Here is a 17,710-nt window from a genome sequence, read left to right as displayed (position 1 = left end):
CAGGCACGTCCACCCGCTGTCGCTTGTCTATGCTAGTCTGCACTTTTACCTGGGACCCAAGGAAGCCTTGTTCCCCACGGGGCTGACTGTCGTCAGTTCCCCGACGCTCCCCATCCTGCCTTCCAGGCCTTGGTGCAGGCCTTCCTCTTTCGTGAAGGTTCCTCCCCACACCCTGTCTCAACTGCAACCCCTCCTCCCACTCCTAGGGTCGGATTTGACGCTCCCTGCTCTGAGGGGCTCTCCCTGAGTCCCCAGGCTGGCTGGCGCCCTTCCTCAGTACTGCACCGATGTGCCCTGGCCTTGGGGCACAGGCCGCCAGGGACCAGCTCGGTGCACGCACAGGTGACTCTGCGTGTGCCCTGGTGGCAGGGATGCGGACAGCGGGCAGCCTGTGGCCCTCCAGGCCAAGCCACGGTGTGGGAGCCCGCGCCCAGCCTGCTGGGCCCCTGCACTGAGTCCGGCAGCCCCTGCCTTACCATTCGGTGCACACCGCCAATAGCTCCCTGTAGCTCTGTCTGCGCCGCTCTGCTCTGCCTGACGCCTGCACCCTGGAGGCAGCCTTGGATCCTGAGGCCGAGCCCCAGCACGTCCCTGTGTCTACACGACCGAGGTCTCTGAGGTCGGGGGCACCCTGACCGAGTACTTCCTCTCTGGGTGCCCCCTCTCTGGGTGCCTCCTCTCTGGGTGCCTCCTGTCTGAGGGCCTTCTGTCTGATTGACTTCTCTCTGAGAGACTTCTAGTGAAGCTTGAGTAAATGTTGGATCTTCTCCTGTCCCGATTCTTCAGCCAGGGCCACGGCAGCATTTGGACCTGGGCCAAGTCCTGCTGCGTCAGAAGAGGGAGCCCAGCGGGGGCCCCTGTCTCCTCCCCAATATCCGGGGCGGGCACTGAACGCTGGGGCCGCCCACAAAGCCCCCCCCAGGAGGCCCCTCCCCACCGGCCCCGCCCCCCTGACATCCCCCGAGGTGAAGGAGGTGGCTCACCAGGGAGGTGGGCGTGGACGAGGTGCTGCTCGGCTCCAAGTCAAACACAGTCTCCGTTTCCTCAGCCTGTGGCAGGGACGTGGGGCGTGGGTCACACACGCTGGGGCCTCTGCTTCCTGCCCAATCTCTCCCCACAACCAGAGGGCCCTGGACACCACCCCTGGGCCTCTCCCCACCCTGCCTTTCCAGACCTTTGGCCCAGCTGGCAGTCGGGAAGCCTGCAGAGACACCGAGGCGGCTGGGATACTAGGGAATCCCTTCTGGAATGTTCTGTGCCCAAAGACTCTAGTGGAGGGGAGGGAGTCAGCAGAGTTGGGGGCGGGGTCACACGTGGGCCCAGTCCAGGGGCAGCCTGGACTTGGATGCTGTTTTCCTTCCTCCTGGCACCGCCCCTCCGCCTCTGGGAGCAGCCTTGACTGGCACGGTCTAGGTCCCCTGCCCCTCTCCTCTGGAGAGCTGCCTGGGCCACCAGATCAGGGGGCACTGCCGTATTAGGAAGACAGAACCAGAACTCTGGCCTCTCACTGGTCTCCAGGCGGTGGAGGGGCAGGGCCAGGCAGCCAGGCAGGGGGCGCCTGTGCCCAGACCCCCGGGTATGGAGCCACCAGAAGCAAGAGAATCCTCTTCCAAGAACCCCCCACCCCACCCCCAGACTCAGCACGGTGCCAGCACTTCAGTCCACTTCCTTTTCTTATGTCAGTTCATTTAAAGAGGAAACAACACACTGGTACCAGCAGCAAACCTGTGCCCACTGCCATGAGCAGAGAGGTGACTGGGTCAGCACATAAATTTAAAACCATAAAAAATTAAAAAAAAAAATGAAAAGCTTGGGTCCACTGGAAATGGCTCTCCAGAACCTCAGGACAGACTCCTGCCTCGGGCCACGCTGACCTAGAACACGCAGGGCTCCGAGAGAGCTCAGGTGCACCCCCCTCCTCGCCGGCAGCCAACGCTTTGGCCAGGCCTCACTGCCAAAAAGCCAAGGGAGTCACGGCAGCGACTCCTCGACGTGACAACCTCAAGGTCAGCGGGCGAGGCGAGGCTAGCCCCCTCTCCCCAGGTCATCACCCGCCACCTGCCCCCTCGCGCCACGGCTCCATCCTGTCTCTCTCAGGTGAGTGCCCAGCCTACACTTCCATTGCGGGAGGGCCAGCTCTGCACCCTGGGGTCTGGCGGCGGCGTCGGAGGCCGGCTGTCTTCACAGCCTGAGCCGGTGCCAGGCATGCGTGCACACACACTATGCTCACACAGCCCGCAGGCAGAGATGGGGCGACGCCTGCTGTGTCACGAGCGCCCCAGTCAGGAGAGGAGGGTCTGGGACCTGTGTCCCCGGGGCCAGGCAGGACCAAAGGAGGAAGGGCAGGCTGCAACGCACCTCGTAGTCGGTGTCTTTCCGAAGCTTCCCCAGGAAAATGCCGGAAAAGGCAATTATCATGGAAACGATCAGGGTGGCCAGGGAAAAGATGGTGATGGCGTGTAGTGACCCTGCCGAGGAGAGGAGAAGGTGTGGGCTGGAAGCCTGGCCCCACGGAGGGTGGGCAGGACTCTGCCTGGAGTCCACCTCTGCAGCTCTGCGGGGCTCGGAGCCTGGGGTGGACAGACCCCGGCCCCGACACGACAGCAGCCCCCTGCTCTCCCTGCCCACCTCAGAATTTGGCATCGTGTGGACTCCATGGTGGGGGGGAGCACTTACTTACGTATGCACGTAAGTGCTCACTGACACCCGTTTAGCAGAGGTGAGGTCTGTGCTGCGGCTGCCGCCACGGCCCGGCCAGCGTCTCCCGGGCGCGGGCTCTGCCCTTGCCTCCGCACACAGCTCTCAGCTCCTCTCCCCGGGAGTCCTCTGGAAGCGAGCAGGCTCGGCTTCCTGTGCTCACGGCCCCAAAAGGCAAACTGGAACTCAAAGTCAGTTCCGTTTCCTCGGGGGATGTTTGGTGCCTTGAGAATGGCAGAATTTTCCGAGGAGGTAAGTATTGAAAACTGCCCGGCCGGTACCATGGCTCCCTAGGCTAATCTTCCGCCTGTGGCGCCGGAACCCCGGTTCTAGTCCTGGTTGGGGCGCCGGATTTTGTCCCGGTTGCCCCTCTTCCAGTCCAGCTCTCTGTTGTGGCCCGGGAGTGCAGTGGAAGATGGCCCAAGTGCTTGGGCCCTGCACCCGCATGGGAGACCAGGAGGAAGCACCTGGCTCCTGGCTTCAGATCAGCACAGTGCGCCAGTTGTAGCGGCCATTTGGGGGGGTGAACCTACGGAAGGAAGATCTTTCTCTCTGTCTCTCTCTCTCACTGTCTAACTCTATCTGTCAAAAAAAGAAAAAAGAAAACTGCCCACTGCAAGCAAAGCTACATAATGCTAACTGTGATGTTTCTATCATAGCCAAAAAGAAAAGAAGACATCCATAGCCAACCCGGAGGACTTGGCTATGACTGGGAGACGTCACCGCAGCCATGGAAAGGCCTGGGGTTCAGTCTTCTGGCAGGGGAAACGGCTCAGAACACAACGTTCCTGAAAACAGGCTCCCGAGCTGGATGGCACCAGGGCACTTCCAACAGTTCGTGGAAAATGGACTGAGAGGATGCCAATCCAGGTGTGAAACTTCTTTGGACCTCCACGTCTAGTTTTCTCACAACACACATCTCCCATGAGGCTGTGTGGCTCTCTCCTGTAACACGGATGATCCTGATTCCAGCCCCCCACCCCACCCCGCCTCCGTCCCCCGAGAGAAGATGCACGAAAGGACATCTGGGAGCTGGGGCCGGCGCTGTGGTGTAGCTGGTGCAGCTGCCGCCTGAAGTGTCGGCATCCCATGTGGGCACCGGTTTGAGTCCCGGCTGCTCCACTTCCAACCCAGTTCTCTGCTATGGCCTGGGAAAGCAGTGGAAGATGGCCCAAGTGCTTGGGCCCCTGCACCCTCGTGGGAGACCTGGAAGAGGCTCCTGGCTCCTGACTTTAGATCAGCAGCCATTTGGGGAGTGAACTATCGGATGGATGAATGGATGACCTCTCTCTCTCCCTCTGCCTTTGCCTCTCTGTAGCTCTGCCTTCCCAATACAGAAATAAATCTTAAAAAAAAAAAAAAAAAAAAGAAAAAAAAGAAAAGGACATATTGGAGCAAGAGACATCCCACTGAAGATGAGATTAGGGGAGACGCCAGCTGTAGCCTTCGTGAGTTCTTTCTATTTTTGATGCTGCACATGTGTCCTTCATCCTCAGTGCTGTGGGTTGAGGAGGGTTAATCGCCTCAAAACCCTGGCAGGTGCAGAAGCTCCGGTGTCTCCATGTGAACTTGGGCTACTGTTGATCTCATGGTGGGGCTGGCGGGAGGTATTCGGGTCACTGGGAGCGAGCCCCTTGGAAGGGGACCTCGGGGAGAGGGTTGAGTCCGCACTTGCTCTCGTTTCTGTCTCTGCTTCCTAGCTCACCATGTAACTGTTCCTCTGCACCCCAACACTGGGCTACAGGGGCCCCCTGAGCCTGCACTGTCACCCCCAAAACACCTTTCCTTTCCCAAGAAGCTCCTCTTGCGAAGCAGACTAACACACTTAGAAAAGGGCTTTATGGAAAAAACTGAGTGCTGGGTGGCAGGGAGAGGCTGGTGGGATAAGAAATTTGGGATGTCCACGTGGGAGATCTGGAAGAAGCTCCTGGCTCCTGGCTTCAGCCTGGCTCTGCCCTGGCTGTTGTGGCCGTTCAGGGAATGAACCCAAAGATGGAAGATCTCTGTCTTTCTCTGTCTCTCCCTCTGTCTCTGTAAAATCGCTGAAAAAGATTTATTTATTTGAAAGGCAGAATTACACAGAGAGAGGGAGACACAGAGAAAGACAGAGAGAGTGAGCTTCCATCTGCTGGTTCTCTCGCCAAATGGCTGCAACAGCCAGGGTGGGGCCAGGCTGAAGCCAGGACCCAGGAGCTTCTTCCAGATCTCCCACGTGGGTAGCAGGGGCCCAAACACTCAGGCCATCATCTTCCACTGCTTTCCCAGGTGCATTAGCACGGAGCTGGATCGGAAGTGGAGCAGCCAGAACTTCAACTGGCGCCCATAAGGGTTGCTGGTGTTGCAGGCAGCAACTTAACTTGCTGTACCACAGTACTGGCCCCAATAAATAAATCTTTAAAAGAAGAAATCAGAGGTGACAAGTGGATAAGCCACACAATTGCTGGAGCACTGATTATTTACAGATGCCACTGGAACAGGGAGAGAAAAGGTAACCCCGCCTCTTCCTCTTCTCTACTGAGAAGGTTAAGGTCGAGTGTCCTGAGAACAGTGGGTTGAAGGCATGGGTTCCTCAGAGGGGAGGAAGCCGAGGACGCCCGGGCTGTGGCCCATGGGGACTTGGTCTGTGTGGCTGTCCCTGAGCGCCCCTGGGTACAGACAGCAGCTCTGGGAGGCCAAAGTGTCCGGGAGAGGCTGCACCGTGCAGACTGGTGCATCCTCCTCCAGGCTTGCGGCCGCCCACAAGCCAGAGGTCCTACAGGATCCACGGAAATGCTGCGAGACTCGAGCCCCCCAGCTGCTAATGTTCCTGCCAGCCGTGAGTTAGGAAGTAGAACTATGATGTTCCTTCCCCGAGAGTGGAAACCCAAGTCCACACACTTCGGACTGCACTGGTCCCAGCACTCACAGCTCTGCTGGGACTCAGGCGCACCCTTGGAGCCGCACAAGTCGCCAGACTTGGCCACTTCCCAAGAGCATCACCTGGCTCTCCCCGGCCTCTTCTCCCCACACAGCGCAGGGGCTGGGCCACCCACAGGGCAGGGGCACAGGCTGGGGACCCACCTAGGCGCAGGATGGAGAAGAAGAGCATCCAGAAGAGGCAGAGGAGCGGCGCGAAGATGGCCTGGTGGACGGCGGCCATGTGGATCTGCTCGTTCAGCTTGGTGGGCGCGTAGGAGTAGTACATGTTGTAGCGGTCCGTGAGGTGCTTCATGCCCAGGTAGAGGAGCCCTGGGGCCGGAAGACGGAGACACGCTCAGGGCTACTGTGCAGCCCCAAGTCCTCCCTCCCAGGCGAGACAGGTAGGGGGAGCCCTGTGGTGGTGCGGAGCCTGGGACCAGCAGCTGCCCTGGAGCCCCCAGAACCCATCTGTCAGCTTGGTGAAGCCATGCGTGCGCGCGTTCACGCAACAAACATCCCGCGTCAATAGCCACTCAACCTCAGTCCCTAGCTGGCCCTGACCATGGACTGTCCCAGGCTCCTGAGTGTGGGGTGTGACGGATGCTGTGGGGCTCGGTGCCTGCTCCCAGCCCGAGGGTGTGCAGCCCTGGGTGTGCCCCGGATGTGACTCACCAAAGGGGACAATGATAGGGCAAGTGATGCTGTACGCCATGACCACGCTGAAGACATTCAACATCCACGCGTACTCTCGCCCGTACTGGAAGTCTATGGCCTGGCTCTGGGGCAGAAGGCAAGGGTCATTCTGGGGTTGCCCAGCCTCCTCGGGTCTCCTGCCAGCCTCCTCGGCAACTCGGCCTGCAGGCGACTTCCCTTCCAATTCTGGGCTCCAAGAAGCAGCTGCCCGTGTGCACCAGCCCTCCCACTACCGGCTCCCTCCTCAACACCCTCTCGAGGGAAACAGGGTTGTGCTTGTGGAGGGGCCCGGCCCTTACTTTTGAAAAATAAACATGCTTGTTATTTAAGAAGGAGAGAGATGGGCAGAGAGGGCTCCATCCCCAAAAGCCCACCAAAGCCCCATGGGCTGGGACTGAAGCCAGGAGCCAAGAACGCCATCCAGGTCTCCCATGTGGGTGGCAGGAACCCAAGTACGTGGGCTATCACCTGCTGCCTCCCAGGGTGCACACTAGCAGGAAGCTGGAATAAGGCGCAGAGCCCGGATGCACACCCAGGCACTCCAATACCGGAGCAGGCGTCCCAGGCAGCGGCGTCTGAACCGCTGCATCACACGCCCGGCCCCTCCCCCACACCCCGGCCTCACCTTTCTGATGTGGGCTCTCTCGGGCTCCGATCTGGAAAAGAACAGGCGGGTGCAGTACAGGAAGAGGGAACCCATGCGCATCAGCTCCATGCCGGTGCCGAGCAGTGCGGCCGTGATCACGTAGTTGACGAAGAAGGCGCCGTTGTCTGGCAGGAACACACACCTGGGACGGGGGAGAGAGGCGGGGAGGCAGGGGGAGAGAGAAGAAGAAAAGCCACAGAGGGAGTGGGCGTGGGGTTGGAGACACAGACAACGGGAATCAGCCTTCGAGGCAGTCAGGCACCTCGGAGCAGCGTTTTGGCCAGCAGCGGAGCGCACAGACGGGGTGGGCCCTCAGGATGTACCACCGCGGGATGCTGCAGCCGTCTGTTTGTGAGAACACGCTCCGTGCGTGCTGCCCGCACAGGGATGAGCTGCCCTGACCGCGCGTCTCTCAGCACGTGCTCCATCATAAAGCAACCGTGTGTGCAAGGAGGAGGGTGTTTTACAAGGCTCGTGGGAAATGGAACTAACAGATAAGCTTATTTTGGGGGCTGGTGTTGTGGTGCAGCGGGCTAAGCTGCTGCTTGTGATGCGGTATCCCATATCCAGTGTGGGTTCAAGTCCCAGCTGTCCTGCCTCTGATCCAGCTCCCTGCTGATGTGCTAGGGAAAGCAGTGGAAGATGGTCCAAGTGCTTGGACCCCTGCCACTCACACGGGAGACCCATAGAGAGCCCCGGGCTCCTGGCCCTTGGCTTGGGCCAGCTCAGGTCATTGCAGCCATTTGGGGAGTGGACCAGCAGATAGAAGATTCTCTCTCTAGCTCACTCTCGCTCTCTGTAACTGCCTTTCAAATAAATATGTCTTTAAAAAATGAATTAATGAATGGATAGAGATGGAGAGATAAACATGTAGTTAAAAATAAATAAATAAATAGGAGCCAGCAGTGTTGCTCAGCAGGTTAAGGCTGCTTGCAGTGCCAGCATCCTACATGAGCGCACTCCAAGTCCCAGCTGCTCTGTTTCAGGTCCAGCTCCCTGCGAATGTGCCTAGGAAAGCAGGGAAAATGACCCAAGTGCTTGGGTCTCTGCTATCCACATGGGAAACTGGATGGAGTTCTGGGCTGCTGCTTTGGCCTGGCCCACTCTTAGCCATTGTGGCCATGTGAGGAGTGAACTAGTGGATGGAAGATCCTCTCTCCATATATGTGTGTGTGTGTGTGTGTTATACACACACACACACAAATCTCCTTTTCTGTCTGTAACTCTGCCTTTCAAATAAACAAAATTTTAAAAAGTTCTTTAAACAAATAATAATTACAGACTCTTTAACAAAAGCTTTTATTTATTTTTAAAAGATTTATTTATGTGAAAGGCAGAGTTACAGAGATAGAAGGAGACACACACACACACACACACACACAGATATCTTCAATCCACTGGTTCATTCCCCAAATGGCTGCAATGAAGCCAGGAGCCAGGAGCTTCATCCGGGTCTCCCACATGGGTGGCAGGGGCACAAGCACTTGGCCCTCGTCAGCTGCTTTCCCAGGGAGCTGGATCAGAAGTGGAGCAGCCAGGACTCAAACTGTCGCCTATGCGGGATGCCAGCGCTGCAGGCTGCAGCTTCACCTGCCGTGCCACACAGCGCTGGCCCTGATTCTTTCTTTTTAAAAAATATTTATTTTCATTTACTTGAAAGGTAGGAGAGGGAGACGGGGAGAGGCGGAGAGCTTGCTCTTCCACTGCTGCTTTGCTCCAGGAGTCTGGAGCGCCATGCGGTGGCGGTGGCCCAAGCACTCACTGCCTCCCAGGATGCATCAGTGGGAAGCAGAACAGGGAGCAGAGGAGCCGGGACAGGAGCCAGGCCCTCTGGTATGAGACGCGGATGTCGATGTCCCCCGCGGTGGTTTATCCCCTGGCACCGCAATGCCCTCCCCCAAAGCTGCTGCTTCTTGATGGCACCAAATTTGCTTCCTGGACCCACAGATCTTTCCTGTTATGTGTATAAGCCGTGTCGGGATACTGGCCTAGCCAATGTTCACACACACACACACACACACACACACTTATGACAATGCAGTGTAACTTGAAGCCCCGTGGATTGTACCGGTTTCAGCTTCTTGGTTTTGATACTGTATAAAGCTATGAAAAATGTTATTGGGGGAACCAGATGAAGGGAACATAGTCCCCCCCACATATCCTGTGCATTCGAAGAAGGCAACTTCCTGTTTCAAATCGACAATTATTTCAAAAGCATCATTCTGAGATGGGGACCCAGGCGTGTGCCAGATTGCCAAAGGGGTATGAGGACATGAGGGTACCCAGTGCGAGTGTTTGCCCGCGTTCGTCTATACCCTGGGAGCAATGCAGGGCTGGACTCAGCAAAGGGTATGTGGAGCCCCCGGTGTGAACCCACAGGGGCCCTGGGGTCCCCGGGCGTGTACTCACTGGAACCTGATGGATGCCTGCTCCAAGTAGTAGATGTCAAAGAGCCAGCGGAAGAAGACATCCAGACTGGAAGCAAGAAGACGGCCAGCCCTTTCATTAACACGCCGTGAGCTGAGGCCCGGGGTTCCCTCCTTCCAAACCCCCAGCCCCAGGGCTCAGCGCTCTGGCTTGGCTCCATGGCCACCTAGAGCCTGTCACCCTGCTCCTCTCTCTGCTTCCTGTTGGGCCCCCACTCCACTCAAGGCCATTCCTGCTGGCAAATCTCTGCCAGCCCCTTCTCCAGGGCTCCCTCCTCTTCTGACTTCCCACCCTCTGAGGGCAAGGCACACGGCTGGCACACGAGAGCTGGCGTGACCCTGGCTCATGCTGTGTGCACGGCCAGCCAGGGCGCATCTTGTGAGTGGACTTGCAGCAACCACAGGTCAGCCTACAGTGTCTGGAAGGGGGCTCCACGCTAGGGTGAGCCTGGCTAGTGGGGGAGGGGTGATTGGAAGTAAGGTACCTGGTCAGCCCCATCGAGGGCAGAATGACTACCATGAAGACCAGAAAGATGTAGCACTTGTGCACTATGATCAGGTTCTGACTCGATCTGGAAGGAAAGAGATTTCATCACTGTGTGAGACGCAACAAGAACCGGAGGTCTAAGAGAGACACACACACACACACAACTAGGTGGGCCAGGAAATCAATCAGTGCACACAATACCAGCTACACAGAGCACTATCCACTGTGCCGCATCTGGGTGCAGCAGGGGAGAATTGCAGGATCAATTAGTGATGTCTGTCTTGGACACAGGAAGGGGAGGGAGGGCACATATGTGTCACCCTTGACATAGCTGTGTCAGACACATTATCATTGATGCTGGGAATCCCTGCAGGTGTCAGCAATCAATGTAAGAGGACAGACCACCAAGGACTTGTGTTGGGACAAACCTCCTGCTTACTCCTGGTAGAATGGTAGGAACTTTCACATTTTTTTTAAAGACTCATTTATTTATTTCGAAAGGCAGAGTTACAGAGAGAAAGAGGGACAAAGAGAGATCTTCCATCTGCTGTTGTTCTCCCCAGGGAGCCACAATGGTCAGTGCTGGGCCAGGTCGAAGCCAGGAGCCAGGAGCTTCTTCTGGGCCTCCCACGTGAGTGCAGGGGCCCAAGCACGTTAGCCATCCTTCACTACTTTTCCAGGCCACTAACAGAGAGCTGGATCTGAAATGGAGCAGCTGGGACTTGACCCAGTGCCCATATGGGATGCCGGTGTTGCAGGTGGTGGCTTTACATGCTATGCTACAACACAGCCCCTAGGAGCTTTTGAGAACCACACAGACCTCAGGCCACGGCACTGCCATCTGCTTAGGATGCTGCAAATCTTTCCTACCCAATTTACTACAGCTACAGACCCACTGGGGCTAACAAGGGGAGAGTCTCCTGTTTGGTGAGCACGTCAGCACTGTGTCAACCAGACGTGTCCACAGTCAGACTGAGCTCATGGCCCAGACAAGCCCTCTCACCCTGTGCCTTCCAATGTGACTCAGCACAGCTGAGCTCCACGCCCTCAGTATATGGCTGAGGGCTGACGAGAGCCCGTGGAGGGCTTGGTTTGGCCCCACACACCTCAGAGGGTGGCTCTGACTCAGCATCACTGAGCCCAGGGCCCAGAGACAACCCCGCACCTCTTTCCAAAGAGGAAACACCTGTTGGTGGGCTGGCATTCTGGAGCAGTGGATTAAGCTGCCTCTTGCAACACTGGCACCCCATATAGGAGCAAAGGTTCTGGCCACTCAGCTTCTGCTCCGGCTCCTGGTTAATGAAGGCAGCAGAGGATGGCCCAAGAACTTGGGCTGCTCCACCCACATGGGAGACCCGGATGAAGTTCTGGGCTCCTGGCTTCAGCCTGGCCCAGCCCTGGCCCACTGCAGCCATTTGGGGAGTGAACCAGAGGATGGAAGCTCTCTCTCTCTCTCTCTCTCTCTTCTCTCTCTCTGCCTTTCAAATAAATAAAAACATCTTAAAAGAAAAAAAAGACAAACAAACATTGGGATGGTTCCAGGTATCAAAGCCATCTCAGGTCAACTCCATTCCTCCAGCCAGACGGGAGGCCCAAGCACCAGGCTGGCGGGGTAAGGAAGGGGCAGAGGCCCTGCTCACCTGGTCCAGTGGGCCTCGAGGAAGGCAGAGAGGTAGACGATCAGAGGCATTATCACCGTGAAGGCCCAGAGCATCAGGGAGGGGAAGAACTGGGTCACGATGGGGCTCTGCAGGGCAGAACGGAGGGGGCAGGAGCGGCATCAGTGCAAGAAGCCCCTCCCCCGGCAGGTGACCCCTGACCTCCCCTGTGGCCCCAGACTCTCTCCCTCAAGCTCAACCCGGAGGAGGCTGTGCAGCAGGCCTGGCCTTTGTGGCCAGGAGTCTGCCCGGCTGGAGGGAAGCAGATGTGACAACCAAGGTTAAGTGGAGCTCCCATGAGGCCACAGGAGGACCCCCATGATCTTCTATGCTGAGGCCACTGGAGGGTCGGCCCTGGTCCTCCCTGGAGACTTCAGCCTCACGCCAGGGTCAGTGGCTCTACCAGGTCTCAGAGCAGAGGCCAGGCGCCACTGACTTGACAGTCGGGTCGTGTGAGTGGCTGGGGGGGCCAGTGAAGGAGGAAGCCCCAGGCGGATGGATGGGACCTGGGGCCTACTAGGAGGCTGACGAAGGGGGCCAGTGTGCACAGCCGTGGCGTGGCCTGACTCGTGTGTGGGTGTGTGTGCGTGTGCGCTCATGTGTGCTTGTGCTTGTGTGCATGTGTGCACGGGCACATGGGTGAATTGCTGGGAAGAGGGATGGCGGCAACATGGAAGGACAGGCCTTCCAGACCCCATAGAGGAGCCCTGATTACACAATCGGGACCTGGGCCAGCGCTGCCCTGGAACCAGACTCTCAGCAGGGGCCATCCTCCAACTTCAGCCAGAGGGCTCCCACCTGGAGGGCAGGTGAGGGAGTGCAGCAGATGTGAGGACCCGCTTCTGACGCCTGTGTTGGGCTGTAGGTCTCCCTTCCTCACCTCCACCCTACCAGGAACTCTGCCCCAGAGAACTCGGGGACAACAAGGCTGCTGCACCTGCTGCCCTTTGCACACCCCCAGCTCACCCAAGCTAATGGAACCCACCTGGACCGGACTGCCCCCAAGTTCCCCCCAGCACCTGCCTGCGGCTCTCCCCCTCCCCTTACCTCTCCAGTCCCAGGCACTGAGGCGGGAACGACTCACATTCCCCCCTTTCAGAACGAAGGGCTCCCTACTCTGCCCTTGACACCACTCCACTCTGCCACGTTGGCAACGCCTGGACTTCAGAGCCCTGTCCCAGTGGGCCCCCATCCCCTCCTCGCCTGAGTTCTTCCTTGATCTCCCTGGGACCCCCAGGCCTGGCCTGAGCCGAGGAGGCACCTGCAGCTTCTCGATGGGGCGGGTGACGTTGTACATGTCGATGGTGTTGATGATGATGGCAGGCGTGGTGAGGAAGAAGAAAAGGAAGAAGAGGAAGGTGTTGATTGCGATAAAGCGGGCCCACCAATAGAAGCGTCGGACAGACAGGTGCTTCCTGGGGACAGAGGGGAGGAGGGGGCGCGCTCAGGACCCTGGATCCCAGCCAGCTGTAGGCCCAGCTGCGCTGGTCTAATTCAGCCTCCTGCCTGCTAAGGGACCGCCCCTCCATCACACCATCGCGCACACGAGCCAAAAACGGATCTAGTTTTCTTCCGCAGGAAAACCCTTCCAGGCTTGGAACGGGGTGAGTTTGGGGGTGGGCAGAGGCCATCATGCTAGGGAAGAACAGTGCTGGTCTTGGCCCCTGGGGAGTTTCTGTTGGGTGACAAGGACCCATCCTGTCACTCAGGAGAGGGGAGGGGCGGAGCCGGCTTACCAGATAATGTCTCTGGGGTGCGGGGCCTGGGTGACCCTCCACTGGTAGGATCTGACGGTGTTGGTCACGGAGGACTGCTGGGGGGCCACGGCACACTGCACATACTTGTAATCTTCCAAGACGCTGTGGGGACGACAGGGAAGTGGAATCAAAGGCCTGGAGGTGGGAGGGCAGCCTCGGGAGGGTCTCGGGCCAGGCTCCCAGGGCCACTATGACAGACCCCTTTCCTGGAGAGTCTGGAGGCCTCGGCTGTGTCTCCTAGGACCTCAGAGGCAGACACTTCCTATGTGTAGCATCTGGAGGAAGGGGGCACTTGGGGGCACCCAGGATGCCCAGCAGGAGGTGGGTGACCACGTGGTCCCCAGTGTCCTCCTGCGCTGTCAACAGCAGTGGCGGCACATGGGTGGTCTTTCTCTGAGGTTCATAAGGGAGGTGTTAATTTTAGCTACCAATTATTGAGTTCTTTCTGTGAGCCTGGCACTGGGTGTATGGGTAATTAGCTGGTAATTAATCATCTCCATTGCACAGCTTCCTAACGTGGTACTCACAGATGCAACCAAAGAGGGGCTGGATGTGGGCACTTGGAGCTGCCCTGTCTTGGGCTTCCTAATTCAGATTCTACCGTAATTAAGCCTTGGCTGTGGCTCAGAGAATGAACAGTATTGTACATAGGTGGACTGCTTTATACAACATACTCACTGCACAGCACACGCGTCCCAGCGGGGGTGAACAGGGAAGAGACAGCAAGCCAAGCAGGACAGGTAAGTCTGAGGGTAAATGACTTGCAAACTGGCACACAGTTCTTTGCAACTCGTGTCTTGGCTGCTTTGTAGGACTGGGGTGGGTGCAGACACAGTGCTGTGCACAACCAGGCTCCCCCGGGAGCAGGGGTTGCCTGCAGAGATTCATACTGGAGCTCCCATCTGTTTGGCCCAGGCTGAAAGATCCTTCTGGAACATCCCAGAGTGGCTCAAAGTCACTCCCTTTGGAGGAGGCGCTGGGGTGGAGGGCTCTAAGTCAGGGGGGGCCTGAAGCCCGAGAGGGTCAGGCCAAGCAGGGCTTCTGCTCCTGATTCTCACTACGGTGAGGGAGAGCGGGGACGTGACATCACCCTTGTCAGCGTCCGGGACAGGAGTCGCGGTCAAAGGCTGCTCCGACCACTTCCGTGCCCAAACAAGGGCAGAGCAGGGAGCCCAGGGCCTCCCTGGAGATAAGCAGAGCCGGGCAGCCATGGCCTGGAAAGCAAGGTGGCAGCCGCCTGGATGGAGTGTGTGGTTCAGGGGCGGTGGGAACACGGTTCTCGGGAGGGAAGCACTCCCCCTCGTCCCTGGCAGGAGTGGGGAGAAGGGCTGGTGACAGAGCAGGGGGGCCGCTCTCACCGCTTGGCCATCCTGAAGTCATGGAAGGTGACGAAGATCAAGTCCAGCCGCTTCAGCCGGACGCGGTTGAGCTCGGCATTGAACTCGTCCGTCAGCTGCTCCTCCAGCTCGCTGTAGTACTGCTCTGCATCTACCTGGGGCGAGAGGCGGCCCTCAGGGCTGGAGAGGCCGGGACCCCAGGGAGGCCCTGCCGGCCGCTAGCGCCTCTCAGCTCGGCAGCCCGGGAGTGGAGGGGTGTGTGTGTGGCCGGCTTCAAGCCACCTCCAGATGGTCTGAAGAAGAGGCTCTCTCTGCAATTGGCTCCCTGCCCTGAGACCCGGAAGGTGAGGCACGCGGGACAAAGGGAGGACCCAGAGAAGGGACGGAGTGGGCGGGCAGCATTGTCAGAAGAGAGGGACAATTCCTTTTCTGGCCTAGCTGGAGTTCAGTCCTGCCCCGAGGCAGGTGTCCAAGTCTTGGGGCCCCTTCCAGCCACAGTGGGCGGAGGAAAGCTGGAGCCTGGAGCCTTGGGAGCCTGAGACCTGGCAGCTGACGATAGCCCGCTGTGGTCTCCCCGGCCTTTCTCTTTGGTCTTTTCTCCCGAAACCAGAGGGAGAGAAGGGCAAGGCTCTCTGGGCTGCTCTGGAGGTGGTCCCCAGGCAGACCCTCCCTCCTCCAGCTGCTCAGTGGCCAGGCACCAGTGCCAGGGCCGCCCCGCCGCCCGTGCCAGTTACCTCTTTGAAGCAGGTGCAGCACTTGCAGAAGCACAGGCGGGAGCAGGGGTGGATGCGGATCATCACCTTCCCGGTCTTCTTGGCCTTGGCCGTGTAGTAGAGCCGGCCCCGCATGGCGTGGCGCCTGTCAGTGGCAGGCAAGGGACAGGGATCTCCCGGTGAGGGGCTGGCGGAGCCCTGTGCTCTCCCTCTCCCTGGCCCTCTCAGGTCCCAACAAGCCCCGCTGTGGCCTCACCTCTGATCGTCCAAGTCAATGAGCGTCCTGACGTCGTAGCAGAAGTGGACTCTGGTCACCACGCACCCTGGATAGGCCTCACTGCAGCCACAGACGTGGGGGCTTGGTGGGCTTGGGAGCGGGGTGGTGCCGCCCCCACCCCTGCCACTGCCCTGCTTGCAGGCCTGTGTGGCTCAGCTGCCTGGGGTTCCCAGTTCTCAGCCTTGTTCCTAAGGCTGCACCTGCTTCAGGACTTGGACTCTGAGAGCTGCCATATCCTTACTAGATGGGCCAGGGACAGGGCCAGCAGGCAGAGCCCAGCCCCAGGGACCCAGGAGGGAGTGGCCTGCGGAGAGAGAACTGGCTCCATGGACAGTGTCCCTGCTGCTAGGAGCCGGGGTCTCGAGAGAAGTCTCGAGGCGATCTGCCCTGCATAGTGTGGGGCAGGGGCTCCCCCGGTTCGGGAGCGGGAACAACGGGGGGATGTGACCACCATCCGCACCACAGCCAGCCCACGCAGGAAGCCCCAGCCCCAGGAACCTCCTCCAGCTCCCGTGGCCCTTCACACTGGGAAAAGCTGATCTAGAACAGAACCCTCGGGAGCCCCCACCGGGACGCCCCTGGCCCCACCATCCCGGGCCAAGTCCCGCCTACAGGAGGACCCAGGCTGGGTTCTGGGAAGACGCAGCCAAGGACCCACTTACTGGAAGTGCTTAATGATGATCTCGGGGTCCTGGATGTCTGTGGGCACGTAGGTGATCATCAGCGTCCTTGTGGCCTGGTGGGAGGGTAATGGAGAGAGAAGCCTGTTTTTGCACGGGAATCCAGAGACGCAGGTCTTTGGAGCCCCAGGAAAGCAGGGCCTCCCTGCTGAGTACACCAGGCGCCAGCTTCCTTGCACTTGTCCCCACTGAGCCCCGCAGCCCTGAAGTCAGCAACTGGGAGCCCCCACTGTGGACAGGGCGGGGGGGTGGGGGCGGTGAGCAAGGCTCTGGAGAGAGGCTGGGGGAGGCTCTGATCATGTTTCCCCGGGCGGGAATGTCTTCCCGAGCCAACATCTTCAACAAGACACGGGGGTCTCGCAGGAGCTTCCGGTGACAGCAAAGCTGCCGAGGGAGTGGTCAGGGGCGTCCAGGCTCATGGGCCTGGCGGGCTGCAGCATGCTGGGTAACTTGTCAGGGCATGTGGGCTGCACCGTGGGCGGGTTACTGCGCATCAGGCCTCAGCATGGGCAGCCTTCGTGCTGATACCACGCCTCGGAATCTTTGCAAGGCTGAAGCTGGGCACCAAGGACGTGCCTCCTCGCTGCTGCCCTCCCCACCAGAGCCGCACAGCCTAGGGGCTCCTCCCCTTGCGCCTGGCGCTGAGCTGGACAGGTGGCAGTGCCAGTGCTCACCCAAGGCCCCTCGGCGTTCACCTCTGCACACCAAAGGTTGCACCCTCCTGGCCTTAGAAGCGAGTTGGGCTTGTGCGCGGGCAAAAAGTGGAGAGGGGTTCAAGCCCCCAAACACAGCTCTCAACCAGTCGTGGACAGGGAGTTGGTGGAAAGACACCTGGCTGCTCCCGTGGGGGTCCGTGTGTTCTACTCCCGCTCCCACTGTCCGCGGGGGGCTAAGCACTGCACACTGCTCACTCCTCACTCCCCTAGCGGCTTCCCCTGTGATCGCCTCCCGGACAACAGTCCTCAGCGCTGCTCAGGAGGGGCAGGGCGTGGGCAGTCACCCCGCAGTCCTGCCACGCTCTCACCGCTCAGACCCGAGGGCATTGCTAACCCTTTAGCTGCTGGATGGTGAGGTGGGGTGCAGGAGGAGCAGGTGATTATCTACCAGGGCTAAGAGGAGGCAGCTGGGCTCTGCTCCGGTGAGACCCTAGCCCCCAGGACGGGCCCAGTCGGGACATCCCTGAGGCTGGGGGAGTGGCCTGGGGAGCTTGTCGCTTACTCACCTTTTGGCTTGCCCTGGGTACAAACCCCATGCAGTGACGAGCCATGAACACGAAGTTGAGGATGAAATACAGGAAAGCGAAGAGGCTGTGCAGCCAGAGGAGCTTGCTCCTGCCAGGAGGAGAGTGTGCGTGGGCCGTGCTGCTGGCTTCCCGGGCCCCCGGCCCTCTCCATCGCACCGGGCTCCCTGGACCCCTCCTCGCCATCACTGCCCCCAGGGC

At 59.2% G+C, this 17,710-nt stretch overlaps 1 protein-coding gene across 6 annotated transcripts in view; it reads right to left on the bottom strand.

Moving 5' to 3' along the window:
- TMEM63C (transmembrane protein 63C) overlaps window positions 1-17,710 on the bottom strand; it is a 67,272-nt gene that overhangs the window by 2,553 nt on the left and 47,009 nt on the right. For all 6 annotated transcript variants that reach the window (XM_002719631.6, XM_089322427.1, XM_089322426.1 and 3 more), the window contains 15 exons: window positions 17,492-17,600; window positions 16,252-16,325; window positions 15,569-15,649; window positions 15,334-15,457; window positions 14,621-14,754; window positions 13,242-13,364; window positions 12,767-12,920; window positions 11,488-11,594; window positions 9,846-9,932; window positions 9,344-9,409; window positions 6,914-7,076; window positions 6,268-6,373; window positions 5,758-5,925; window positions 2,359-2,468; window positions 984-1,049 (listed from right to left, as the gene is read on the bottom strand). In XM_002719631.6, coding sequence (XP_002719677.2) covers window positions 984-1,049; window positions 2,359-2,468; window positions 5,758-5,925; window positions 6,268-6,373; window positions 6,914-7,076; window positions 9,344-9,409; window positions 9,846-9,932; window positions 11,488-11,594; window positions 12,767-12,920; window positions 13,242-13,364; window positions 14,621-14,754; window positions 15,334-15,457; window positions 15,569-15,649; window positions 16,252-16,325; window positions 17,492-17,600 — 1,672 coding nt within the window. The remainder of the gene's footprint in view (window positions 1-983; window positions 1,050-2,358; window positions 2,469-5,757; window positions 5,926-6,267; window positions 6,374-6,913; window positions 7,077-9,343; window positions 9,410-9,845; window positions 9,933-11,487; window positions 11,595-12,766; window positions 12,921-13,241; window positions 13,365-14,620; window positions 14,755-15,333; window positions 15,458-15,568; window positions 15,650-16,251; window positions 16,326-17,491; window positions 17,601-17,710) is intronic.

This window comes from Oryctolagus cuniculus, chromosome 20 (genome assembly GCF_051225735.1).
Source record: "Oryctolagus cuniculus isolate XC-2025 breed Fujian yellow rabbit chromosome 20, ASM5122573v1, whole genome shotgun sequence".
NCBI classification, from domain to species: Eukaryota; Metazoa; Chordata; class Mammalia; order Lagomorpha; family Leporidae; genus Oryctolagus; species Oryctolagus cuniculus.
The sequence above is the reverse complement of the archived record's forward strand: the minus strand, read 5'-3'. Positions and strand labels throughout refer to the sequence as shown.